The sequence below is a fragment of the Chamaea fasciata genome, unplaced genomic scaffold, assembly GCF_029207755.1.
Source record: "Chamaea fasciata isolate MVZ Bird 193981 ecotype frontalis unplaced genomic scaffold, bChaFas1.0.hap1 SCAF_9, whole genome shotgun sequence".
Classification (NCBI taxonomy): domain Eukaryota; kingdom Metazoa; phylum Chordata; class Aves; order Passeriformes; family Sylviidae; genus Chamaea; species Chamaea fasciata.
The window spans coordinates 29,690,335-29,717,320 of record NW_027094094.1 but is presented as its reverse complement, the minus strand read 5'-3'; the positions used below and the strand labels follow the sequence as shown (position 1 = coordinate 29,717,320).

Here is a 26,986-nt window from a genome sequence, read left to right as displayed (position 1 = left end):
TGTCACTTAATATATTGCATAAACTTTTAAGCAACACCCTTGAGCTTCAGAAGCCAGGTTTGCATTTATAAAGCCCTCACCGCACTTGTCTTTTAACAGGGAACTAATAAAAACTATTGTGTCTTAACCTGAGTCCTTCAAGCTGGAGGAAAATGTCACTGAGTACTATGTTGAGTTTAGTAGATAAATTGGAAAATTTACTGAAGGAAACACTTTCCTAATATTAAAATGACAGGCATGATTTAAAACGATGGTTTTGTAATTGCCTCTCTACTATGGTTCTGAAGTAGAAGGATATTTTGGGGTTAAAAGAAAAAAGATTTCTAAACTCTTTTTATGCTGACCAAGACAATTCTCACCGGGAATATGATTACAAGTGATATTTTCTCTGTGGTTAGCAGAACAAGACCCAAGTGTTTGCAGTATAAGTATCCCAGTCATTTCATTAAAAGAGGAAGGTTTTCCTCTTGCATTGGGATGAGTGGTTTTCAGCACAAGGCGAGCAGGATTTTGGTTTACATCTATGCATAATAATGGGCTCAGAGAATACCTCTCAGAACTATGTTACACAGCTTCTCTGAAATGTTATTTCAGGTACTTTCAAATGAGATTTAAAATATTCTTTATTCCAGCATAGTTTCTAAACAGAAATAACATTTCAAGTTGAACTAATTATTGCATCTTCTTTTGATGTGGATAATAAACTTGAAAGAGTTGTGCTGTTCTTTGGGTGGAAGGCCCTGTTACCACCAGAACATCAGAAAAAGAAACATCACACTTTTCGTAATTTGTTTTGCTCACAGATCGACAATATTGACTGTAACTTAATCTCCCTTCCCTCTTTTCCCTCCCTTTAGGCATTCGAATACCATTAATGTGGAAAGGCTCTGACCACTTCAGCAAAAAAGAAAGTATGTATGATGAAATGAATTACTCTGATAAGCTGGTTGTAGCAAGCTGAGGTAGTTCAAAGTCCTGTGATTCTGTGTTTAAACCGTGCTCTCTAAAGAGTTCACCCGAGGAAGAATTCCAGAGCAAGCAACAGAAAAATGTTGTATTAAATGGTTAGCTGAGAAAATTCTGATTAAACACATTGTTCCATGTCTTGTCTGCACTTGAGAGAATATATTGGAGGCTGTTTCCAATGAGAAATTGAAATGAAATTTGACTGTTGGTGTTGAGGGTATTATTGGATAGCCTTCAAGTACATGCATTTTGCTGTGTCATGGAGATTAATCCTAAATCTGTTCCAGCTGTCACCTGGCATTGATTTCACTTTGATTTTCAATAGGGTCAGAGATGCAAGGCATGGCAAAATAGTCTAATCCTATGTAGCACGTTCATAAAATGATACAGATTTTGGATCAAATGTTATTTTTTTTTGTGTAAAGTCAATTTTACTAAACAAAATTACATTTTTACTAATGTTTTTGAAGTTGCTAGCAGACACTATACCTGATTACTCAACTTTTTTTCTCCTGATAGAGGTAGGCATTTTTTCCCTTTGTGTATGTTGCTCTACCTATACAGCAGCTTTGATACCATGAAATCCTATGATGAAAATTTCTGGTGGGGAGAATTGGGGGGCAATTCCTTAGAGGTCTAGATGACCATTTTGTATAGTTTTGTTTACTGGCAGTGTTTAGTGTTGGGACATGCAATGTGGCTAATAAAAGCTTTCTGTGGCTCTCTCCAGAATCACAGCGCTACGCAGTGTTTTGTTTGTTCAGAATGGGAGCTGAGGTTTTTGACACTGAGGTGACTATTGTGGATGAAGCCATAACAGATATCTGTTTTGAAAATGTAACCATATTGTGAGTATAATTTCCTTCTGTTGAGTGAAGTACAAATATTGCTGTTTTCTTTTGCAGGTGGATGTGATTATGAATAAGATTGGCTGAGGTCCACTAGGTTTTGCTGTGGGCAAAGGAATCAGTAGAGTCTCTGTTCGTTTAGTGGGTGGAGGATCCCCATTTCTGGAAGGCTGTCTTTTGTGTACAAAATGATGCTAGCTGTAGATGTGCCAGTTGATCTGTACTTCTTTTCATTTTTGCCCTGCTGTAGCATTTTGATTTATATAGAGATAAACAAACTTACGTCTCAAGGACAGATTCAATTAATGCTAAAACCTGGAAGCATTATGATGATATAGGTGTAAATGTTGCACCAGTGTTTCATTGTTATCCTGTCCAGCAGGTTAGGGTCTCTTTCCTCATGTAACACCTCATGTCTGTTACGCCTTCCTGACCATGTGCTTGACTCCACTCCCTGCCTTTATCTTTTATGTCAACAATTTCGAGTCCATCTCCTGAGGAAGACTGACTGGAAAACTAGAACTACCAAAAACTTTAAGTCAAGATCCTGAAAACTGAGTTTAAATCACATTTCAAACTCTCTTAAACGCCCTTTCAAGTTAAGAGTGGGGGACAAAAATTTAAATCTGCTTCTTCAAAGTTGTGAGACTTGAGCATTATAATTTTCTGTGAAACACCCCAACAAAAGCAGAAAAGGCACCCTAACTTGCCTTGTATCCCACAAGGCACAGAAAGACTCGATATAAAAGCTTTTGCAATTATTTCGTTATGGCACGTGTGTAATGACATGATTTGTGTCTGAAAGATGAGGTTAGGCTTCTGGCTTGATGACTAAACTTGAGAACAAGAGAATCAGTAGAACTGAAAACTGAGAAAGGCTGTGGGCCAGAGGATGCAGCAGTAGGTAGTTAAGTTGTAAATGACAGATTTTATTAGATAGCATTTTTTTTTCAGTAATTCAGAAGGGATGGAGTGCAGCTAAGATATCTTTAAAACAGTTCAATCTGATTTAGGACCATAGGCAGGGATAGGTTTTCAATCATGTGATTTTTGTGTAACAGTAGAGGGCAGATTTAAGTGTGTTTGAATGTCTCTTCTATGTATTTCCATAACGTGGGTGTTTTTTTCCGTTTTTAACCTAAACGTTGAATTTCCTGTTTGTAATTGTTTATGGTGCAATTATCCATCTCATGACCCCAGTGCTAAGGTACTGCAGTGTACTCTAGTCCTTAACTCCATATTAATGTATATCTGTGCCTGAATTTTATGTCACTGCTTCCCTTGATTTTAAATATATTATTTAATCTGTAAAGTAGCAGCAGCATTCCTTGGCTCCCTGCACAGTTTGTTAACAAACGCTCTGAAATTTTCTCCTCCCCCACTTCAGTGATGAAGCAAGCCCAGATTTCCAGGTGAAGGTTGAAGTGTATAGCTGCTGTACAGAGGAGTCTTTATGTATAACAAACACTCCTAAGAAACTGGCAAAGAAACTTAAAACGTCCCTCAGCAAAGCCACAGGGAAGAAACTGAAAGCTGCACTGGAGGAAGACAGCACTGAACCCCTTTCGCCTGCTGACCCAGTCATACAGTAAGCCACATATATTGATGTTCTGGTTTTATAGCTTTTAAAATAGAAATAGCCCAAATATAATTGTTAATTTTTGGCAAACTGCCAAGAAACTCTTTTTTTTTTTTTTTTTTTTTTTTCCCCTCTACTTGCCCAAGTGAAGAAAATTTACATTTTAAATAGGAAATGAGAAAGTAGGTGTGAATTCCAACCATGTCGCTGAGCCTTGGGGCCTGGTTCGGATCTTGAAACACACAAGCAGCCTTTATCTTTGTGCTCCACTGCCAACCAGCTGGTAAATCCACTGTTCTTTGCAAACTCCATTATATTTTTAGTTTGATCTCTAGAGGAAGTCCAATTTATTCTCAGTCTGTGTCTCTCTGTCCATCTACCTCTCCTCCTTTCCCCCTTCCCCATTTACTTCTTCCCCCATACGATTTTTGCACTTAGCCAGTGTTGCTCACACTTGACAGGTAGATATGTGTAAAAGTTGCAAGTTGTGTGAGATAGGAAAAGGTGTTTATGTAGGCAGGAGGAACCCCTCCTGTACCCTCTTCCCTAATTCCACTTGCCAGCTTTTCAGTAAAACTCTGCACTGCCAAAGGCACTTTATGGTTGCAGGCTACTTAAGGGGAGATTTCTGTATTGGCTTGAGCACAGAACATTGTAAAATGACTTACTGGTTTTCAGTGTTCACAGGCATAAGTGTTTTTCCCAATAATTTACCGGTTTCCTTTTTAAACTTAACTGCCTACTAATATTTTCCAGCTACTTTAATTTCACTGGGATTCAAGCAGGCCAAACGACTAATTTGCAAATATTAATATTTGCAAATTGGTTTATTATATCTTTTTAGAAGCTGATTTTTTCAAGGAATTCCTTCTTTTTTTTTTTTTTTTTTCTGGCAGCTGACAGTAAAGAATCAATGCTTAATTCTTGCTAGGTGTTGAGTCTAGTATTAGTCTAGCTCCATATATCTATTTGCTGGGATTTTAAAAGGAAACATTCAAGCATATTCTATCTTTGTTGAACTGATATAACTGTAAACTGATTTTACTGTTTGACTCAAAAATAGACATGCAAGAGATGTAATCCACAGAGCAAAGCAAATTTCATCACTAACTTTCCAGTGGATTCCACCTAATGGCAATGTATTTTTCAATCTGCATCGTGTCAGGTGGCTGTGCTTTCCACCAGCTGGGCCATGACACACTATCATTAGACACAGTTTGAATCAGGTATAACCACTGGCTTCTTTGCTGCAATACAGATTGCATGTCTTGTAAGGAAGAAGCAGCAATAGGCTATTTAGACAGCTGCCTCCTCCCCTGGGTTTTGCTTTTGGTTTCTCGATTGAATTTTCCTTCCCTCCATCTTGGAAGTTTGTTGTTTCGACTGTAGATAATCATCTCACAGTGACTGTTACTTTCTTAACACAATTAGATGAACAATAAAGTGTTAAATGATGGCGTTGCTGGGTGATTTAGAGAGTTTGGAAAGAAATGGGTTATTATAGGCAGAAAATAAGTTGTCAATTTTTTTTATGGGTTCCCCCTGGGATTTATATTAGACCTTGGTATGTAGCCCTTAAAAAAGGGAAGAGACTGCAAGATTACAAGAGATCTTTCAAGTATTCCCAGGGAGTTTTACCAGTCCGGCAGGGGAAATTAAACTGCAACAAAAAAGTGAACTTTCTATGTTATATGAACACCTTTTCTCTGTAGATTTCATTTGTACAAGCCTTTTTCTTTTCAGTGCACACATGAGTGAAATTCTCCATTTTCCAAAAACTCTGTGATCCCTCTGTTTCAAACTTCTTGGCTTAGAAATTTCTCTGGTTAGTGAAGAAACTGTCAGACTTGGAATGTCTTGAAAAAGCTTAGTGACAAAGGGCTTGATTAGCTGCTTAAGTTGGTTAATTTTAAATATATTGATATTCTCTCCTCATTATCCCTCATTTAGTTTCTATACAGTCTTTTGCCTGCTTAGTTTTTTGATTCTAGCTTCAATTTTATTTTTTTTCTTTTTTTTTTTTTTTACATTTTTCATAGAAGAAAATATTTTCAGTACAGTTTGACTATTAAATTCCAGTGTAACCAGGTTGCTCTTTGGATAAATCACTGGAGAATCTCCCTCAAGTGCCTGTTTATTCGTTTGCAGAACTGGCCTGCACATGCGCTGGTTGTTGTTTGATGTATTGTCCTCCACTGGGCTGAAGGTGCAGCAGCTTCCGTGTCCTGTGTTTGATTTGGCAAATCCCCAGTGATATTTCGCTGGGAGTACACAGTCTAATCTGGTGGCCTCACTTTTATGGTTGGGTTCTTGTTGGCACCTGGAGGTTATATTTGGTTTTACCATCTATTATTTAAGATCTGATTGAAAGGTGAGCATACTGATTTATATAGATTTTTTTTTTTAACCTCACAAGTCTTGTGCTCACTCCTTCACTCGCATGGAGTGAATGAACTGAGATTGGGATTTCTAACATATTCAGGAACAGATTCTGGAACTGGAGCTGTCTTAATTAACATACATTGATAGAGTGTTATAGTTACACCTTCCCACACCCGGGTCTGTGTGGAAACTTCAGTGCCTGTCTCTTGATCAGTAAACAGATTTAACAATGAGCCTTTGCCACAGGCATGTTGTGGAGATGAGCTGGTTATTTTTTTTTTTTTTTTAATGAAGCTGTTACATGGAAAAATACTATAGATATGCAAAGTACTGAATGAGATGCAGCAGGCAGATTATTCTTCGTTATACAAAGAAACTGCCATTTAAGGCAGTTAGCTAATTCTCTGAAATGCAAAGGAAAAACACAGTCAACAATCCTGATTAGCCAGTTAAATCTGAAAAATATCTGTAGATAAAACTTTCCTAAATTATAATGCAGCTGCCTGAAAGGAATGACTTGTATTTTAGAATGAAAATGTCACTGTGAAGCATATTTTAAAAGTGAAGTAGCTATTTTTTTTGGCAAGGTTGTTGTGGTAATTAGTCATGCTTTAGAAAAAAAAAAGTAACTTTAGAACCAGCACAGCAGTTTTATCTGTGAGAAGAAACTGAACTCTTTGGTACAGTTTAAATAGAATGGTAATGCATTGCTCAACTCCATGGTCAAACATAAGCAGTGGAGAATCTTTTGTTAGGGAACAGTTTAGCAGGGAATATATACAAATGCTGATGAGTTTTTTTTTTTTTAGATTGCCCTCTTGAAATGCTTCATAGCAGTGGTTTTTCACCCAGGATGTTATATTGTATTTAATTTTCTCTTTGTTCCCTGGAGACAGATATGTAACAGACCTCCCCTCTACCAAACTTCCTACTTTTCCTCCTTCTCTTTCATTTGGGTTAGGGGGAGGTAGACACTTCTCCTGTTTATCTGCAGAGCCAAAGGTCTGAAAACTGTTTGTTCCCACTGTGCTAGTAAGAAAAACAAAATTTGAAAAATACTAAGATGGAACGCTGTTCTTGGTGATCTTAGTTCAGTAGTGTCTTCTCAGCTTTTACACCACTTACATAAGCTTTCTTATGTTCTACTGAAGATATTTTCAAGGATCTTGTGCTAGATCCTGTTGGGGAGAGTAGTCAGTGACTTGGAGAGGTTTGTTTTCTTGTGAACTTTGTTCTAACTGCCAGTAGCCAGGTGGAATTCTTACTGCATAGCTGGACTGTAAATCTGTTACTCGGTCTGATGAGTATTTTAGAGAAAAGGTTAAATGCACTAAATTTATCCCAGTTTATTCCAAGAACTGCATTCCACAATTGCACTGTGCTGAATTGTAAAAGTGATACTTTTTTTTCCCCTAGGCAAAATACAAAACTAAGATAAAAGATTCTGAAACCTGTAAGTCCAATAAGTGAAAATAAAAAAAATCCTTTCTGCTACAAAATTAACCATAGGATTTCTGTACAGATTTCTGCCTGTGAATAATCAATCTACTGGATCCTATTAAAAATACAGATATAAACACCTGGTTTATAAAGTGTAGTCTACACAGGCAAAGCAAAGAGCAGAGCAACATGGAGAAGCAGTATAATGCCTTTTAATTTTTAACCTGTATTTTCAGATAAAGTTTGTCATCAGTTGTTCTATTAACTTTAGGAATTCTTGAACCTATTACCAAATCTAATTGCTTTAGGCGTAGGAATAAGAGCTGTAAAACTATTGAAAATCACTCGGTGTCTGACTAGAGGAGGGAGGTGCTTTGGGCATCCAGAGGGTGCAGAGGGTTTGGAGCCTTTATGCCTGTGTTTGCCTGCTGCTGGCTCTTCAGGAGGCACAAGCCCAGCTCATAGGCAGTGACCACATGAGAAGTCTCCTGGCCAGCAGGTCCCAGAGAGGAGGCAACAGAAAGAGAATAAGAGAGAATTTTAGAGAATTACATTCATTGTAGTGAAGGATGGCATTGGCCTGGAAGTTGTGGGGTGGGAGGAACTGGAGGTACGCACATGGAGGCAGGAGATGAGGACCTAGGAAGGAGATGAACAGACCTGGGACTGTGTTTGTTTACAAGGAGAACCAGACATACAGGAGCTGTGTGGGAAGAGGTTGGAGGTGGCCATCTGTGGTCACTGACAGGCCCTGCCATGCACCTTGGTGTTTCCTTGTACCCAAATGTGGTGTCTCAGGCTTGTCTAGACCCCCTTTAATTACTGCCCGAGCAACGTGAAGCAGAAATGTTCTAAACGTGCCTTTTCTTTGACATTTAGTGGAGCGAAGTACAGTTTGCTAGCACACACCACTCTGGGGCTGGAAAGTGCTGAGGACAATTTCAGGACCCATAGCCTTACCATTGCAGGAAATGGTAAGTACATATGGTATCAATTTAAGGAAATAAAAAACCAGTAACGTTTTGCATTAAACTCTTGCAAACTAAAGAGCTTAAAGAGATTATTTTTCTTGATACTCAATATAGAAGAACTTTAATAAAATATTTAACGGCTTTAAACCAGGCATCTGTACACAGCTGAATAAACTGTAAGTTGAGTAAAATTTCAAGTCCAGATGAAAATTTAATTATTTTGGGAGTTTCTTCTGTCATTTGCATCTCCGTCTTATGTGAGTTGTAGTTATATACAAGTTTTTCCCTTCCTCACAGCCAAGGAAGGGTATCAGAATGAAGAGCAGCTTGTTCCCCTGTAGTCAGAAGGAAAGGAGAAAAATTGCCTCAGTTTGGTGAGGTTGTTTGAGGCCCAGATTTAACACAGGACATAAGTGTGTGTGCTTGCAGTCTGTGCTGGCTGCAGTCCTTCGGCTCTGGGGCAGCACAAGCTGGGAGCAGTCAGCCTGGATGCCGACACTGGGGGGGACTGGTTATGCCGTAACTGATGGTGGTATTTTCACTTTCTGGTACTTTGTCCGTTGTTTTCTGCAAGGACAGCCCCTCCCATAAGCCATCCTCCAACTGTTAACTTATGGCCTGGGGCTTTCACTGTTACTTCTGGGAACTTAAATCAAGGTAAACTTGACCTCAAAGGGAATTTCCTTCTTCACGTTTCAGTAATTCTGAATAAGTACAGATTTGAAGATTTATGGGGCATTTATTTCTTGAAGTGTTGGATGAATAATTCTGAGTACCTTTGATATTTGTAAGCCTTTCTTTATTAGTACTTTATATTCTTTCTTCTGACATTAATTTACGTCATTTAGTCTGGTGAGAAGGGACATACCTGTTCATACCTAATATTTTGGTTCATTACAAGCGTTTCTAAACCTTGACCAAAGACAGAGTCACATAAATGGAACATTGCATTACCTACTTCTAATTACAGAAGAGAGAGCCTACTGCATAGCAGAGCTGAGCCATTCCAATTCATTAGAAACTCCTTGGAACCCTAAATGCTCTTCTAGTGCTGAAGGCAAAATTAGATAAAAAATCCAAGCCTTATTAAAACAATCTGAAGCAAAGTGCTCGTGTATAAATGTAGCTGTGTGCCACAATGGGATGGGCTCAGGGATCATTCTAGATGAGAGGGCCAGTGTACTTACCTTTCAAAGAGTTTCTAGCTCTGAAATGAGCTACATTTTATGTAAGAATAAGTCTTTTTTGCAGAACAACATTGCCATTTTTACTTGAAACTATTTTGGAATTGACTAATTCTTTTTCAATTAAAAAACACTTCCTGAAGACTAAAAATCAGGTTTAATCTAATCCTACAGGATTAAATCTCTTTTCTTAAAATACAAATATATGCTTATTTACACTCATGATCTTAATGTAGAAACAGATATAGAGAGCTAAACTATATGTTTAGGGCAGTTGTTCAGAACTGAGTGTGTGTCTGTCTTTTGCCTTTTTCTTTCCCCCAGAGGAATCCTCTTTTTGGCTCCCCCTGTACGGAAACATGTGTTGCCGTTTAGTTGTCCAGCCCTCCTGCATGGCCAGGGATATGATGGCAGGGTTTCTAAATCAGCAGGTGAGGAGACCTTGCTTGTGTTTGCATCCTGGGCTGTTCACAGCCGTCACTAGGAGTCAATTGTTAAAACATCTGCTTTCAGCTGCAGTGGTGTATTGAGAACTGTTGTTTTTTACCTGTTCTACCTAGAGCAAGGGGAAACTGTGTCACAGCTGCATTCACAGAAGGTGCCTTCAGTGGCTGAGCATGGAGAAATCAATGTTTCCTTGGCATGAATGATGTCGCTGTTAGTAAAGATTAAGTACAGCTCTTGTTTCAGAATTGGTTTGCAGTGGTACTGGATGGCATCAGTCCTAACAGTCCTGTGGCCCTGATCCTTGTACACACCCCTGCTGTGCTGACACAAGAGTTCCTATCACAGCATGGTGAATCAGGCTGGTGAACCGAGCCGTGTTTAAACTCATCCCTTCAGACATGGTTCATGTGAACTCACTCTAAGTCTCCATTTTGGTTTGTTGCACAACTAGGCATATGAGAAGGTGATAGTGGAGGGCCTGAGGGTCTGGGTCATTTATCAGGAGTGCTGAATTACAGGCTTTAAACTGGTTGTGAAACTGTTATGGTTTTATGAAAGCTGTTCAGAAAATTTGTTTGAGAAAGTGGAAATTCTAGACAAATGTCTGCTTGACAGTTGTTGAATGTACTGTGCATTTCCACAGTGAAATACCCTGTTTGTTTCTATTATTGTGCAGTTGCTGTAGCTAATAAAGGTGCTTTCTTTCTTTCACAGTAGACGCCAGATCTAGTTTTCATTCTGTGTGAACCAGCAGATTCTGTACTGTTAGTGTCACATGGCAATTCTGCAGAAACTGTAAAACACCAGAAGACATTTAAAGTACTGCTAAAATTTCAGAAATCAGTGGTTGAAATGTTCTTTGACAGAAAGTCTTTGCTGTAGGAATGAATTTGGTGTGGCGAAGTTTTGATCACTCGGGGCTGATTAGTGTACACCTTACAATATGGGGTTTTTAATGGTTCTTTTAGGTTTGTGTTTGGCAATTTCTGACTACTTCTTCCCCTTAGCAAATGGTAGGAGATCTAACGAGCTGGAGGAGGCTGTACTGTGTACTGAGAGGTGGCAAACTCCTTTGTTATTACTCACCAGAAGAAATTGAGGCCAAAGTGGAGCCAGCATTGACCGTTTCCATCAACAAGGTAAAATTGGTTCTATGGGGGTCTTTTTTTTTTCGGTTGTTGGGTTTTTTTACATTTATTTTATTATTTTGGGGGATGTTCTTTCTGGTATAAGAAATATGTGCAGTCATTTGGGCTCTAAGCTGCTGGTATGCAGAGTGCGTTATAGGTAGAATGAGGGTGGGATGTACTGCAGTGAAACTTGCAGTCCCCCAGCAGGAATATAACATTCCTTAGCTGTGGATGTAAATTACTTCTATTGCATTAGAGTGGTTAGCATAGAGGTAAAAAGCAGGGTGTTTGTCTATAGGAAAAGCAATAACCTTTTATATGACAGTTCTATAAGACAGCCCTCGGAAATGTGTTGCTTACAGTCCCCTAGCAATGCTCTGGTAGACTTTTGTCCTCAGCAAGGTGGAAGTCCAACAAAAGCTTTTTTGTTATTACGTGTTATTTGGCTACAGTCTTAATTAGAAGGAGAAATGGAAAATTTTTCAAAATATTTTAGTGCCTTTAAATAAGCTGCTTTTCTTAATGCTGGTTTTGTCCAGTGCACAATAACTTTGGAAGCTCTGTTCTCTAGGATAACATTATTGCTGTTGTTCATGCCCTGATTGAAAAACCTGAGCTTAAAATGTAAATTTAAACTGTTTCTTACTGTTTGGCCAAAGAAACAGTAATTAATCTTTAATAATATTTAAATTAGTAATGTTATTGGAAGGACCTTCTGGAATGGCAAGCGCTGGAGAGAACAGATGCTTTCAAAAACTGGTTTTGGTGCAGGCATCAAGAGTTAATATCCCATAAGGATGGGCAGAGGAATGAAATGTCATTTGCAGTGGCCATGGCTGGGTTCATCTCACATAAGTAAATACCCATTTGGAGGCTGCGTTGAGGCCAGGCCGCTCTGGATTCTGCTGCTTCGGTGCCAGCACCAGCTCTGGGAGCAGCATTCCAGGCCTGGGCACTTGTGCAGCTGCCAGGCAGGCACAGGGCAGCTCATGGAGCAGTTGCACAGGGAAAACTTAAGGGGGTTAAAGTTGCTTCATCTGGGGGGCAGGAGGAGGCTTGGCTTGGACTGTGTTTCCCCTTAATCAGTTCTCCCACCCAGCTCATGCCATGGCTGCACAAACCCTGGTGTGGTACAGGCGTGGGGCTCAGCTGTGACTGGGAACGTGTGGGGGCATGGGGGGGCAAAGAATGCTTCTTACAGCAGCTGAATCAGCTTTTGGTGGCCTGAGTGTTCCTGGAGAGATTACTGCCTTCTCCTTCAGAGTGAGACTGCTATAGAGCCCAAACATTTAAACGGGTCATAACGGTGTGACCTGTTTGTGTTAGGATCTTTTTTTGATTTCTAAGATTTAAATTGATTCCTTAAATAAAATTACTTCTTTTTCTAGTGCTATTTTTTCTTCCAGCTGTTCATACATTTACATTAAATAAATATTTATACTGTGATATATGTTTGAGTAGGTTTACGTCTTCAGTCACTTTCAATTTCACTAGTCAGCCTCTGCCATAATTCTGTTGTCCAGCTGTTCACAGTGTCAGTTAAGAAATGGTAAACTTTAGTAAATTATAGAATGACTAAATCATGCTAAAACATGATAGGAATATTTTTTAAAATTATCTATCAGGCTGCCTCGTATCTTTCCTTGGAGTTCTCTGTTTTAGTCTAAATTCTAGTTTTGCTTTTCGTTTTAAAATAACCATATTGTACTAGGATATTTTGCTCCTTGGAGTAACCAATGCACTTAGAACCTAAAATCCAGCTTGATGAGCCTTTGCTGAGAGACTGTCCTTATGTTTGCAGGGTAAAGCTAACATGTAAAAGGTACATGATTTATGTATCTCACACCGTTTTACAAAAATGTCAGGCTGATGGAGAATGACTGTGAATCCTTCTTCAATTCAACTTAAAACAAGAAAAAAAGAAAATGCAATTGAAAACGTATTTGGATCCTTTACTGCTTAAACAGTTTCTCTTGAAAATAACTTAATGCCTGCAGATATTTTTTGATTCCTTTGTTATGAAAATTCTCTTACGGATTAAATGAAAGCAGACTAATCATATGGTCTTGTCGTCTACATGTTGTTATAGAAACAGCAATTTCGAAGTGAAAGTTAAGATTGAACATCAGCTCTAGACATTCTAACTAAAATCTCTTCAGGTTGCATATGTGGCATTTTCATTTGTAATGAAATCCTTTACATGTAATTTAAAGATACTTTCTGAGGACTAATGAAATCATCTGGATTTATGAGAAATTCCCTGGAAAATGTTCACACCAATAGCTGTATTTCCCATTCCCTTTGAGTTGAGACTTGAAGAAACCTTTAAGACCAGCAAAGTCATTACTTCAACTCTAGATGACTTCACTGCTACTGCTGTTGAGCAAGAATGGCTCTGCAGTTCCTATTATGCAAGTGCTACTGTTTTTGTTCCAGCTAAATGTGATTATAACATATTATATTGCACAACTAAGTAGGAAAAGAGAAATGATATTTTCTGTAGCAGAGAAAATTTACTGGAATCCAATTTGAAGAAATATCCTTTATGGGCCAGTTCCTGATTTTTTTTCAAGTTTTCTTGAGTTCGAAATGAAAAATAAAGGCCTTGCCTACATGTGATAGCTCAGCAAACTGGTGCGTGTGCCAGCAGTTCACGTTAGCCGCTCAGCGTTTGGAATGAGTAATCTACTGTGTTTGGTTCCCAGATTATAAAACTTTTTTTGTGCCATGGGTGCCTGAAGCTTGAGGAATTCTGGGATGTTGCTTCAAATTACTGTAGTCCCAGTTTCCTTCCTGGCATATTTTGTCCCTGCAGTCGGCAGGCCCAGGGCTCGCTCTGTGCTCGCGCTGATTGCTGAGGGGAGCAGGGTGAGGAGCAAGTGTTTGCAGCCAGAGGCTCAGGGGTCGTGGGAACACTGCTGATCAGTGCAGCAGGAGCACAGGGACCAAAATCCGTCTGGAATTACCTTGAATGACAGTCCTTGGCAGAGCTGTTCTGGCTAGGGCAGCTACAGGACTTTGTTGGAAAATGTGGTGATGGTTGCAGCAGCATAACTTCGAGGGAACCAGCGAGTTCATCCTTGGGCTGGAGCAGAGGAATATGGATATCAGTTCTGGACCATGTGAGCTTTTAGGGAGCCAGCAACATGAGCAATATTCAATGTATGTGTTGGGGAAGTCCAGCACGGGGAAATGAGATAAGCCCTGAAAATATCTGTATTCTCTGTAGTAAAGATTTTGTCCTACCGGTTGGCTTAGAAAAGCCTTCATAGCTGTGAAAATATACTGGAAAAGCACAGACTAGTTAAGTGCCTCCAAACGTCTGGTATCTCGCTCATATCCCATTGCTCAGTCTAGTCTTGCAGTTGCTTGAAAGAAGTTGTGGGTGCAGGTAGAACACCCAGATCCTTGTAGCACACATGCTCAAACTGAGCAGTTTGAAAGCTGCTTTATTGGATCTCTGATGCTTCACACAACCCTTGCTGGTCACAGGTTGCTGTCTTCTTTTCCATCTTTTCAGCTGCTGCATTGCTCCCAAGACCAATGGCACAGATATCCTAATATTGCTTATCCCTGTCATACTCACACATTGTACTGACCAGCCGGTGGCCATGAGGACGCCACATTAGTACAAGCTTACAAAACACAGAAAAGACAAAAATATTAGCTGATAGACTGAATTTGGTCTTCTGCATTAATGTGTTTGAAGGCAATAATTTGAAATGCAACCATTTTTCCCTGCTTGGCTAAAACAAACTTCATGGAAATTATCAATATTACAACAGAAAACAATACATGTACAGGTTATACTTGTTTCCAGTGTTGTACTCATTTTCAGTTTGGTTTATTTTTTTGTACTAAAAACATGGAAGGGAGTTGGTTATATGTGATTTGATTTGTTGAGTCTTAAAATAGATACAGAGAACTGGATCTCAAGTTTATTCAATACTTTTAAGACCTGTAATTTGTTTTGATGTCTTAAAATGATCTTTATAGCCTGTGCTTCTTAGTGTGTCGGGACTGGCTTATCAGGAAAATGTTGTACCTCAGCAATAAAAAAGTTCTATCTCTGTGTCTTCTTCTTAGCTTAAAATATGAGCTTTCCAGAGAGGTATTATCAGGCAAAGAGATTTTATTTGTGGAGAGAAATATAGAATAAGGTTGGTATTTGCAAATACCATATACTTTTCCCTTTTAGTCCTTCCCCATCTTCAAAGAAACAATCTCTTGCATAAAGAATATAAAACTGGCTTCAGCTTCCCCAAAAGAGTCACTTGAGTTCAAGATTCAATTGTTTTCCTCTTGCCATCCACCGATTGTTCTGGTCTTTACAATTGCTACAGCAGAGTTGGTTCAGTTTTTTTATAAGACTGGGAAAGATATTATTACAACATGGTAAATTAAAACACTTTTTGGTTGTTTGGTTTTTTTTGGGGGGGTGGTGTTTTTTCTGCTTGTTTTGTTTTCATTTTTTTTTAATAGCCTTTTGTTGTTTTGGGTTTTGTTTTCATGAAGTGGAACTGGGCATGTCGTGTAATTCACCCAAGCTTAACAAATTCATCAGCCCATTGCTGTAATGGCATCTTGTATGACTGCTGAAATATTCAAGTATCAGGTATAGATTGTTGCTTGAGGATTTATCTCCTTTGAATAATACCACAGTTGTGGGATAAAACCCGCAGCAAACATCATTAAATAAACTTGTGTGTATGGTATGCTTGAAGTTCTTACCTGTCAAATGTTAATCTATTTGATTTCATTTTTTTGCTGGTATCTATGGTTACCTGAGTTAATGGGATAGAGAGCACTGATGGATGAATTACTTCATCTCCTATTTTTAGACAGAAGAATTTAAATGAGCATATCCATCAGATATGCTACAAGCAGTTGTTGGTATTTCAAATAGTTACTTCAGTAATGCATTTAAAATCTGGGGAATGGTCTGTAGAATAACTTTTGTTTTTATGACTGTCAGAACTAGGCTTATCCCCATGGGATCCCATGCATAAACTTAATTTCTGTAGGTGTATGTTTAATGTCTTTAGCAGATGTTTGACATTTGGTTGAGCTGTGTAAAAGGGAACGGGTTGTTCTGTCCCCACTGCATTTTGAGGAACCACCTTTGTGGTCAGATTCACTGTCTATCCAGACAGGAGAAGTTTGAACACAGCCCTGGCTGTGATTGTTGGCTTCCTTCAAACCCTGGGCAGGGCTCACACCAGGAATCCCCTGGTGTGGCAGGGGGGCAGTGTGACCCTGCTGCGTGTCGGATGGCCCCGTGTCCTGCTGGGCTCTGGGGCTGGCCAGCTGCAGGGGGCTGGCTGGCACCCTGGCAGCAAAGCTCATTACTCTGCTCTCCTGGGTATGCCAGAAATCCTCTGAGGAGCAGTGTTGTAATGGGCTGCTGCTTGTTCAGTCAGGTCAAGTTGCATGTGCAAAGATATTCCCAGGGCTTCTGCTTTGCTTCTGTAAATAAAGTGATGTTAATTGGTTTAATTTGCTCATCATGTTGTGATGAGCAGCAATGTTGACCAGTTGTGTTCTGGAATTATTTTAGTTGTGTTTTAGCTAGACTTAAAACGTTTAGCATTTTACGCACACACAAAAACCACTGCGTTAGGGATAGGTGGTTTTTTTTATTGTAGTAATGGCATAACAAGGAAAGTAAATACTCTGAAAATACCACTGGATCTAGTCTAGAGCAATTGAACTATGTCCCTGAACAGAAGGAGAAACCTTGGCTCTAACAGTGCTGCTGTGCAATCTGAGAGCTTTTCTAAATCTAGCTGAAGAGATTTTATAGACTTGTGTTATACTTCTTAGATATATATACACCTTTTATTATTTCTCTGTAGCTCTCCCTAATGAAGTTAAAACTAAAATATCTGGTTTTAAATGGGAAATAGGTTTCTTTTTCTATTAGAGCAAAATCTTGTTCTAGTAGAACTGTATGGGTTACTGCTACAAATGCCCCTTTAGAGACGGCCTAGGTAAGTTTCTTTTTAATTTTCCTGTCACTGCTGTATTACTCTGCATGTCCTGATGCACTGAGATGAACATTAAATGGGTATAAGTTTACAGTGTAGTGGGTGAACAATGGCCCACAGAAGTGCAGCAGGAGGTGTAAACAGTAGCTGTAATAATGTGGATGTCCATCTGAAGCGTTTGGAGAAAAGGAACTGCTTGCTGTTATTGTAGGCTATTTGCTAAACTGCTGTGGAGAAGAGTGAGCAGTGTGAGATGAGCTGGTGAAGGTAGAGGGAGGGGGAGCACAGAATTACAGTACATTCTGTATTCAGAACTAAACTGCAATACTTGTGCTTTATTCCCTTGTTTTTCATGTTTTATGCCATTTTAATAATTTTATGAGAAAACATTTTTATAATCAGTTCCTGACATTAGTTCATCTTTTTTTTTTTTTTTCAATTAGGTATTAATCTGAAGTAGACAAAAAGCCAAATTCTCCCTTCCTTACACTGTCATTGGCCAAAAGTTGATGGCAGTGTGTAGCAATAGGTCATTAGCACATTTGTTGTTCCTAGGAAACCAGGATTCGAGCTGTGGATAAGGACTCCCAGAGAAGAGCCAATAATTTCTCTGTTATCAACCCCGTGTCTGGAGAGGGTGTGACGCAACGTTTTGCTGCTGACAGTAGGGATGAACTTCATAAGTGGATGGAGGCTTTCTGGCAGCACTTTTATGATCTGAGTAAGTAAGCAGGCAGTGCTGGCAGCGTGCCCTCCGAATGGGGCGTTATGTAACATCAAAGGGATCTCTGAGCGATTGGAATTGCCTCATAAGCCTTTGTTTGCAAGAACGAAAAGAAATATGTTCTCTGGGATAAAACTGGGTGGTGGTCTAAGTCGTTGGAAAGCAAATATTTGACTAAACCAAAGTCCATGTGTTCTTGCAGGAAACCAGAGGCAGAATATGTCCATCAGTCTAAAAAAACACTTGTTCTCTTAGGAGTGTTCTAGATGTTTTTAAAGACTGATAAATTCTCACCGTCTCTTCCTGTTTCCCACTATAGTGGGAAGAGCCCACCTCTGCCTGGGCATCCTACCAGTGCTGTGTTGGTTTGGTGAGATCCTGCAAGTGTGAAACCTTAGTGTGGAAGCCTTAGTGCCAAGTGGTGGGGATGCTGGAGTCATGTGGGGCCTTGGCTAGGATGCAGGTTCAGCCGGCTCTTGGAAGTAGTCACAAGTAAACTTGGGGTTTCCTTGCTCGGCACTATTATGGATTAATTAAATTACAATTTGTTATAACAGGGATTGCTCGATGCTGTTGTAGTTCAATGGTTTTGGTAGCCCTCATCACATGGGATTATGCTCACCCAGCCCCACTCCATCCAGCCAGGCAAATCCACACTGCTTACCTGGACCTGGTAAAAGCTGTACCTCAGCCTTTGGAGCAGGTGATAAAGTGTTCCCCTGATCCTTTGGCAAACCTCCGGAACAACCCTGACCTTACATGGAGGAGGCAACTCATTTATTGGTGTGAAACGTCGTTGAAGTAGTATATTGCGTTCCTTGTTTATCACCAAATCCTTATTATAAAAACTGCATAGGTTAATTTGCCCGTGTCTTTTTTTCTCTGCTCTCTGTTTAACTCACAGATTCACTGAGAGTAGAGACTGTCGGCTTTTATGCTGCCATTGACAAAGTAAAGTTGCTTCCTGACAGGCATTTTTATCAGGTCAGAAAACAAAACGAGGTCAATTAGTGAAATATCAATCTTTAGTCAGAGACAACACCAATAAAATAATTGAATTGAGGTTGTGGAAACTCAGTATTGTAGTTCAGTCATTTCTAGCTCTGATTTACAATAAGAAAAAGCACTATCAATTAAAGAAACACACCAAGCAAAAAGTAGGGCATCCTCTTTAAATTATCTGTAGAGTAGGGTAAAAGATCCACTTCTTATTCATTATAGATAGAATACTACCCACAGATTTTTTGAGACATTTTCTTTGGATTCAGAAAAAATGGGTCACTTGGCATTTAAATGCCTTTTTTCTTCCCTGGTTCTAAAATTCTCTTAAAATTAATGTGCTCAGAAAACTTGGAATGATTGGTATGAACAAAGTAATTTTACTGTGCCTTGTTTTCCTTAAGGTCAAAATCTATTAATAGAAAAAGAGGTTTCCTTGTCTGCTAAGGGATAAAAGGCAAGTTATCCTCTATTAAAAACAGAATGTTCCTTTGCCATAAGATTGTAACATAGCTGTATAACATCCGGCTTGCAGGGTATTGGACATTGTCCCTGATAACTTGATGAAGCTTCCCAAAACTTAAGTTTTCCTCTATTTTATTTTTTCCCCTTGGATTTGTGCCGTTTGGGGATTTGAAGGCAAAATGTGATCTTCATAGTGTAACAGTAATGCCGGGAATTAAATTCCAGCTAGGATCCTATGACCTTTGTGCTAAGAGAATGGACACAGAGGTGAAAATACAAACGCATCCTGAGCATTCCTGCTAAACAGAAGGAAATCCTCACTGTTTAGCATTACTTTGGAGATAGTTTCCTGACACAACCTAATAACTTCAAATTTTTTTTTCTAGGCTGAAGTGTTTAAGTTCCAGTCATTGTTCTCTTTTCTCTCTCAGGCCAGTGGAAACATTGTTGTGAGGAACTTATGAAAATTGAGATTATGTCACCACGGAAACCACCTTTGTTCTTGACAAAGGAAGCGACCTCCGTCTACCATGATATGAGTAAGTGGGATTTGCCTTTTCAAGTTGCAGAGTAACAGAAACATTGTCTGAATTCAGATGGCTTCTGGTGTTGGTGTTGAAACACTGAGTTTTTCAAGGACAATTCAGACAATGAAAGAGCAACATAATTGCATGCCAAGGAGTTTGCATTAAATCTGAATTTGTAATAGTGCAAATAATGAATACATTTTTATACCTTGAGCTAAAAAATCTGCAGTCTGCCCTGAACACACTCAAAAAAGCTGTCACTAGAAATAAACACTCATGGTAAGAGTAGTATACAGCTCAAAAAACGTAAAGGTGAAATAGCCCAGCTTGCAAACCAATTGCATGAAATTAATGTGCCGTTCTTACAGCTGTGTGTAGCCTTACCAAGCATAACTTACCTAGCTTTTTTGGTCTTTGGTAATGATGTTGAAAAATATGCTTGGAAAATCTAGCTAGAGTGTATTTGGCACCTGTATTTTTGCAGAGAAAAATGGTATGCAGCAGGATTATTTTAATAGTTTTGTTACAGAAATAATATTTACAGACTAGAAAAAGTAGGTCACTTGGTTTTGCTGGATCCAATGCAGTACTGACTGAGAAACACTGTACAACTCTAAATGCCTGAGTGCTTGCTGTTTGGGATGGAGCTGTGATGATGCTCAAAATGCCATGTGGGTCACTGAGTTACCATGCAGCAGATCACTGAACAGTCAAGTTTTATCTAAGCTGTGAATGCAGAGCAGAAATGCAGTAAATGAACCGCACAGAAGCTTTACAAAGGTAACATGGTAGCATAATTCCACCGATACACGTGTACCTCAGTGAGGAGCAGAACACAAACTCCCTTTCACTCTTAATGCACCAGTTTTTCCTGGCTTATATATGGTATTTGTAGTACCTGTACCCAGCACTGGTGAGGCACCTCAAATCCTGTGTTCAGTTTTGGGTCCTTTGGGACAAGGAAGACATTGAGGGGCTGGAGTGTGTCCAGAGGAGGGCAATGAAGCTGGGAAAGGGTCTGGAGCACATGTGATGAGGAGTGACTGAGGGAGCTGGGGTTGTTTAGCCTGGAGAGAAGGGGGCTCAGGGGGACCTTATGGCTCTCTACAGCTCCCTGAAAGGAGGGCGTAGCCAGCGGGGTTCAGTCCCTTTTCTCGAGTAACAAGCGATAGGACAGGAGGATACAACCTCCAGTTGCCCCGGGGGTGGTTTAGATTGGATATTTGGAAGAATTTCTCCACAGAAGGAGTTGTCAAGCAGTGGCACAGGCTGCCCAGGGCAGTGGTGGGGGCACCATTTTGGAGGTCTTTGAAAGATGTGCACATGTGGTGCTCAGGGACATGCGTTGGTGGTGGACTTGGCAGTGCCGGGTGAACACTTGGACTCAATGGCCTTTAAAGGCCTTTTCCAACCTAAACTGTGCTGTGATTCTATTGGAAATCAGATACTGCTGCTGTTTGAGGCTGGTACTGTTGCAGTACACGTGGAAAACTTGGTAAGAATAAGAAATGGAGTAAGGCGGTCTGAAGGCACATAGGGAAAAATGATGTATGTAAAAACGTCCCATTTTCTACAGGCTGGCAGCACAAGAATATTTAGTCATAGACTTTCATGGGCCTCCTGTGAAATGAAAGTTTCAAAGGACTATACAACAAAATGCTTAATAACTAATACATACAGGTTTCTCAATAGTACATTATTTTTTCTTTTACTTGGAAAGAAATATCCGTGCCTACCCTGCTGCCTCAATGCCAGCTGTCACGAAAATAATTCCCTCCTGTCACCTCAATTCTCTCTTGGATAGCATATGTAGTAGTTTCCATTTCATCCATTAATACTCTTAGTAGTTCAGACTTGGTGAGACAGTTAATACATCTTTGTATACTGAGCAATAATAATAAAATAGATAGAAGTAAAATCATTGGTGGTGTTTTAATCTGGGTTGATTGCTGTCCCTTAAAATTACAGGCATTGATTCTCCAGTGAAACATGAGGGCTTAGTTGACATCATACAAAGGAAAATTGAAGAGAGTGATGGTGAGTTCCTTCTTGGCCAGCAAAAAGAGTCTGCATCTGCCCTATGGGCATCACTCTTTGATGGATCTCATGAGTTGACTGTTCAGAAGAACGTGCATCTGGACTCCAAAAGAGATACGAGTCCTGATGGCAGCAGAGGAAAGAAAAGAAGAGCTCCGCCTCCACCTTCTGATAAGTCACCATACAGTGCAAAAGCACAGGTGAGCACAGAGCAACTGGGCAAGGAAAACTGGGGGAAGCCTGACCACACACCTGCCAGTAGCTCTTCCTTTGAGTCAGTGTTAGCTACGAAAACGCAGCAGCTGCAAACCCCCATTGCTCCTCCTCGCAGAATTGGTCCTTGTAGAAAAAGTGGTTTAGCTGGCCTGGGGAATCCCATTTCTCTGGTGGGCAAGACCAAGTCTGAAACCAAACCAGTACCAACCCCTAGACAGAAAGGCATCACAGAAATACTAGACCCCAGGTCCTGGTTGCATCTGTAGGCATCATATTTAGCTTAGAGGAGTCTTTGGAATTTAAAGTTTCTCAGCCTTCTCCTAATACTCTTCATTAAAAGCAGATTTGAGCATATAGCTCAAGTGTTTCCTGTAAGCCCCGGCATTACTGCTAGCTGCCATCTCAGCTGTATTCATTAGTGCTCATCTAAGTAATTGCACTAGAATATGGCGGGGGGTTGCCTCTGTCTGGAGTAATGGTGCTCTTTCTGAAAACAATAGTTCGGTACTTTTCTCTTGGAAAAACCACAGGGTAACCTCAGTTGTCCCCAAAGCAGGGATGTTTCCAGTGCCTTCTTCCAGTCCCTCAGCTTAGCCCATCCACAGCTCCTCTGACTACTTAAGTGGGAATTCACACATATTCAGCACAGATCTTGCAAAGCTGATTTTCTTGGGCTCCATGCTTGCTGCATCCTCTCTCTCCCTTGCTGTTTAGGAAACACTGCTTTATATGGTAATCAAGTATGAAAAGCTTTTGTGCTGTTCTGAATGGCTCTGTAACTCCAGATGAGTTTCTGAGGCAGTTCTATCAATTCAGTGTGGGATTTCCCAAGTTCCTGCTGGTTCATGTGCTATTGGAATGGACCAGGGTTATCTGTCTTTGAGCAAGGATGTGATCCATCACTGCTTTTTATTTTGGGCTAAGACAAGCATTTAAAAGCAGTTTCTGGGTATGAGCACGTGCTCATCTTAGGGTTGTTTTTGCTGACAAACGTGGCTCTAACACAGCTCCTCCTCTGCGGAGCCTCTCTGCTGTTCCTAGTAGGGAGCTGGTTTGTAAACAGGCAGTGTTACTGCTAAGCAAACAGGTTTTTTCACTACTTGCTCTTTTAGCAATAGCAGAGAATAACCACTTCAGGTGAAGATACTGAGCTTTGATATTCTTCCATCAGACTGTTCACCAGTTCGCTAAGAAGGATGGGTTGTTAGGGTTCCTGTGGCACCTGGGAAGAAGCATCTACTCCACGAGGAAAAGCTGTGTTCTCTTGGATCCACTGTTTAAATACCTAACCATTTCCTTGGTTGATGCATTTGTCTCAGATGCTGGAATTTATCCAAGGGCAAAGGTCTGCTTACAGTTCTCCCTCTGGAGTCATGGTGTTCAGACCTGTGTTGAGGGGTCATATCAGCAACTGTATACATACAGTTCATTTTTTTTTTTTTTTTTTTCTGAAGTGTGGATGATTCTGGGAGATTTACCATTTCTCCAGAAGATACTGTGGGCATGGTTGGTTGGTTGATTTTATCTAATTTTTTGTCTTCAGCTAAGCTCTTGGCTGCACAGTTGTAAAGGTATCTGCTGAATTCCCTCAGTAGTTCGTTTGGGATGGGGTTGAGAGGCAGGTTTCATTTACAAATCCTTTTGCAGGATTAGAGCCTTTTGTTCCAGAATGTCCTTGTTCATTCTTCGTTTAATCACATTCCATTTTCCCACTGAAACAACCATAATCATTCTTACAATAAATCATGCTGTTACTTAAATGGATGGTTTGTGAATGGCTTATAAATAGGAACAGAAAAACTGAAGAAAAACTGTGTAAATCAGACCGTCGACTAAGTGGACTGTACAATTCTGAAAAAGAAATGGGAAAAACTGGGGGGGGGGGGAGGGGTGGGAAGCATATTTTCCAAAATGCAGCTGCAGTTTATTTAGCTTAATCTAGCCTTAAATGTTTCTGTGTTCAGAAAGAAAAGGTGGGTTTTTTCCTGGTAACCCCCTTTTACTGCTTTGTAGTTATATTTTTTAAAAAAATCTCATAAATATATAAGGAAAGAAGGCGCCATAATGAGGATTTATTTTTAAATTCACCAGGCAATTGAATTTCAACAAGCAGTTTCTCTAATAAATTCAGTGGCTTTGTTTGGAACTGAACATACGTATTTTAGCAAGGCATTTAATATTAATTTGAAGTCTTCAAGTGATGAGAATTCACTCATACCTCCTGTTGCAATACTTAATTACCCCAGGTACATTTTTCACTTGATTTTCTATTTGCATTTCTAGCTCCACCTTAAGTTATTTTGGTCTTTTTATGCATTTGATTGCTTATATTGATCTCTGTAGTATCAGCTTTTCTAATTGCCTGTGTGTAGTTATAAATCATGATTATGTCCCTTTTAACCTTTTCTCTGATGAGACGTACTGAATTCCTTAACTTTCCTGTGGCAGTGGATGTTATCCAAGGCTAATTAATCTTCACGTTCTTCTCTGGATTTCTCATGTGCAGAAATATTTGTAAGGGTGACATCTGAATTAGATGCCACATGTCAATAGTGATCCCTCAGGGCTGTATAGAGCCATAATGTGATCCTCTTACTCTGATGAATATCTCCCTCTCTCTCTTTCCTCAAAAATTGCATGATCTGGTTTGGGTTTTTTTTTTGTGGAAGCATTGCCTTGGACGCTGATTTTTATGGGCCAAGTCCTCTTCAGAGTCTTCCTCAAGAATGTGATACATCATCCTCTTATTATCCTACTTTATATTTTCTTGGAAATACAGATTGTATTTTACCAGTGTTAAAATACTGCTCATGAAGTGATCCAGATTGCTCTGTGTAAGTGACCTGTCCTCATTCTTTACTAGTCCAGCAGTCTGCATGTCCTTTGCAAATTTATTGCAAGTGATTTTTACAGTTTATTCCAGATCATTGATTTTTAAAATTGAATGCAAGGCAAGGTTTGTAGAGAGAGGTGATAAGTTTTTATTACATCAGTGACATGGGTAGGGGGAGGGGAAAAGCAAACATACAGGCCACTGAATTTCTGTCCCTCTTATCCCAGAGCCTTTAAAACTTTGAGTAAGATGGCAAACAGCTATATTCCTTGCTGAATCCCTATTAATACTGTATCTTGAAATTATTATTATGATATTTTAAAGAAAATTACATGTTCGTCTTGTTTGCAGAAAGTTACTCAGGGTTCTTGTGGGTAACACCTTAGTGCAGGTGTCTTTGCAAACCAAGCTAGATATATGTATCAAAGAGTAAAATGCAATCTGTTGTTCATGACCACGAAGCTCCATGAAGTTGTGTTGATATTTTATATCTATCCTTAAATTAGACTCATGTGAGTCAGTTCCAGATATTGCAGTGACCACCACTAGGCAAACAAGGCCGTTAATTATTCTGTTCATCTGCTTCAGAACTATATAATCCCTATTATGAAGAAAGAGTTGACTTCAGGTTTTAGTATTTATTGTTACTTCGTCTTTCTTCCCCCACCCCCACTTCTGTGTGGCCATTATTGCCTTTGCATCTTCTGTGAAGCAAGTTTGTTTAACCAGTAAAACCTGCAGGCTACCAGGAAACGCAGAGCTCAGCTATCCAATGAAGTCCGTGCCCCTCAAGGAACTGCTGCTCCCAGGCAGCACAGGAGAATGAAATGTTTCACCGCCTTAGCAGCTGTTTGATCATGAGGTTGCTTTAATTGCACGACTCAAAATATCAGTGATCAAAACCCAAAGTCATTTGGGAGCCTCCTGCTGGGATGAGGCTTGGCGAACAGCAGAAGACGCTGTGGCTTCTCCCAGCCCTTGTGTCCCATTCCCGTGTTCACATTTGTGTAGGCAAATTGGAATGCTATGGCCTGGCAGGGAAGTCCATTGAGAAACACTTCTCCCAGGATGAATGGCTCAAAGGATCCAGTGTAGCACAGGGGGAATGTTGGTGGCACCTGCGGAACTACGCCTGGAATTAGAGACTTTTCTGAGGAACGTGTTAGGCGTGCTCTGAAAACTGTCCCTGTTTGTTCTCTGCTGGGATGAGTTCATGCTGCTTAGAACCAGAACTAAGTGATCGGATGCAGCCTTGAAGTGGGGCAGAGACAGGAGTCAGCCTGAACTCTTCTTTTAGGAAATACAGCTTGAAAGCAATTGCTAGTTCAAACTTAAATTTCACAGAACATGAGCTTCTGAAATATTGACTGAACAAAGACTTAATTTATTAACTTTTTATATTTACCTAATGTCTTCAGCTGTTTACTTGGTCTTGGGGAATGGTAGATGGTACCTTCTGTGGTTTTAAAGGCATTACCTGCAAATGCTTACATTTTTACTAGTATTGTGATGTTTTTCTTCCTGTGATAATAACACTAATAGCTATTTTGTGGTGGCTTGTATGTATTTGGAAATACTGCTGTAGTATTCATAGTTGATTTTTAATTAATGCAAACTGCCTTAATAGAAAAATGAAGATTTGGACACTAATGTATTGTGAAATGTTAGAACAGAAATCTTCTTATTTTGCTGCTAGCATATTGTATTTTTGTTAAAATATGCAAGTGAAATTAAAAACGTTTCTAGAATAAAAGGGTTTTGGTGTCATTTTCTTCCATCTGGAACTACATTAAGCTTTACTCCAGTGTATAAACCATGTGTGCTGACTGCTGTAAAATGAGAGAACTCAGGAGTAGCTACTTTTCCCTTGGGCCTGCCATGAATGTAGCCCTGTAGGCTCACACTGACAACAGCAAACAGGACCAACCTCAGTTTTCTGACCTGGAGGAAGGGAGGAAAAGCCATTGAACTGGCTTTCAGTTAGATCAGTGCTGTCTGCCATCCAGTGAATCCAACGGACACCACCCTGTGCGAGCAGGAAATGTAACAAATGTTATCTGAGATGCACCTTTTATCCACAAATGTGCTAAAACAAAACATCCTGGTTTAGGTTTCATCTGAGTCATGCAGGAAAACATGCCATGAAGCAGATTTACATCTTGCTCTCTGCTTTGTAAGGTGGCTTCATAACTGAACCACTGACATCCGTTAATTAATTAATTAATACATCCATTAATTGTTTTCCTTTCAC

General features: G+C 39.8%; 1 protein-coding gene across 4 annotated transcripts in view; it reads left to right on the top strand.

Annotated features, from left to right (window-relative positions):
- RTKN2 (rhotekin 2) overlaps positions 1-26,421 on the top strand; it is a 38,068-nt gene extending 11,647 nt beyond the window's left edge. For 2 of the 4 annotated variants that reach the window (XM_066191681.1, XM_066191679.1), the window contains exons 4-12: positions 858-911; positions 1,697-1,814; positions 3,202-3,402; positions 8,095-8,189; positions 9,695-9,801; positions 10,825-10,956; positions 17,490-17,655; positions 19,554-19,661; positions 21,618-23,772. In XM_066191681.1, coding sequence (XP_066047778.1) covers positions 858-911; positions 1,697-1,814; positions 3,202-3,402; positions 8,095-8,189; positions 9,695-9,801; positions 10,825-10,956; positions 17,490-17,655; positions 19,554-19,661; positions 21,618-22,168 — 1,532 coding nt within the window. In that variant the 3' untranslated portion in view covers positions 22,169-23,772. Of the gene's footprint in view, positions 1-857; positions 912-1,696; positions 1,815-3,201; positions 3,403-8,094; positions 8,190-9,694; positions 9,802-10,824; positions 10,957-17,489; positions 17,656-19,553; positions 19,662-21,617; positions 23,773-25,447 lie in introns of those variants that run through there. The other 2 variants (XM_066191680.1, XM_066191682.1) reach the window with 2 other exon arrangements.
- The last annotated feature ends 565 nt before the right edge of the window (positions 26,422-26,986 follow it).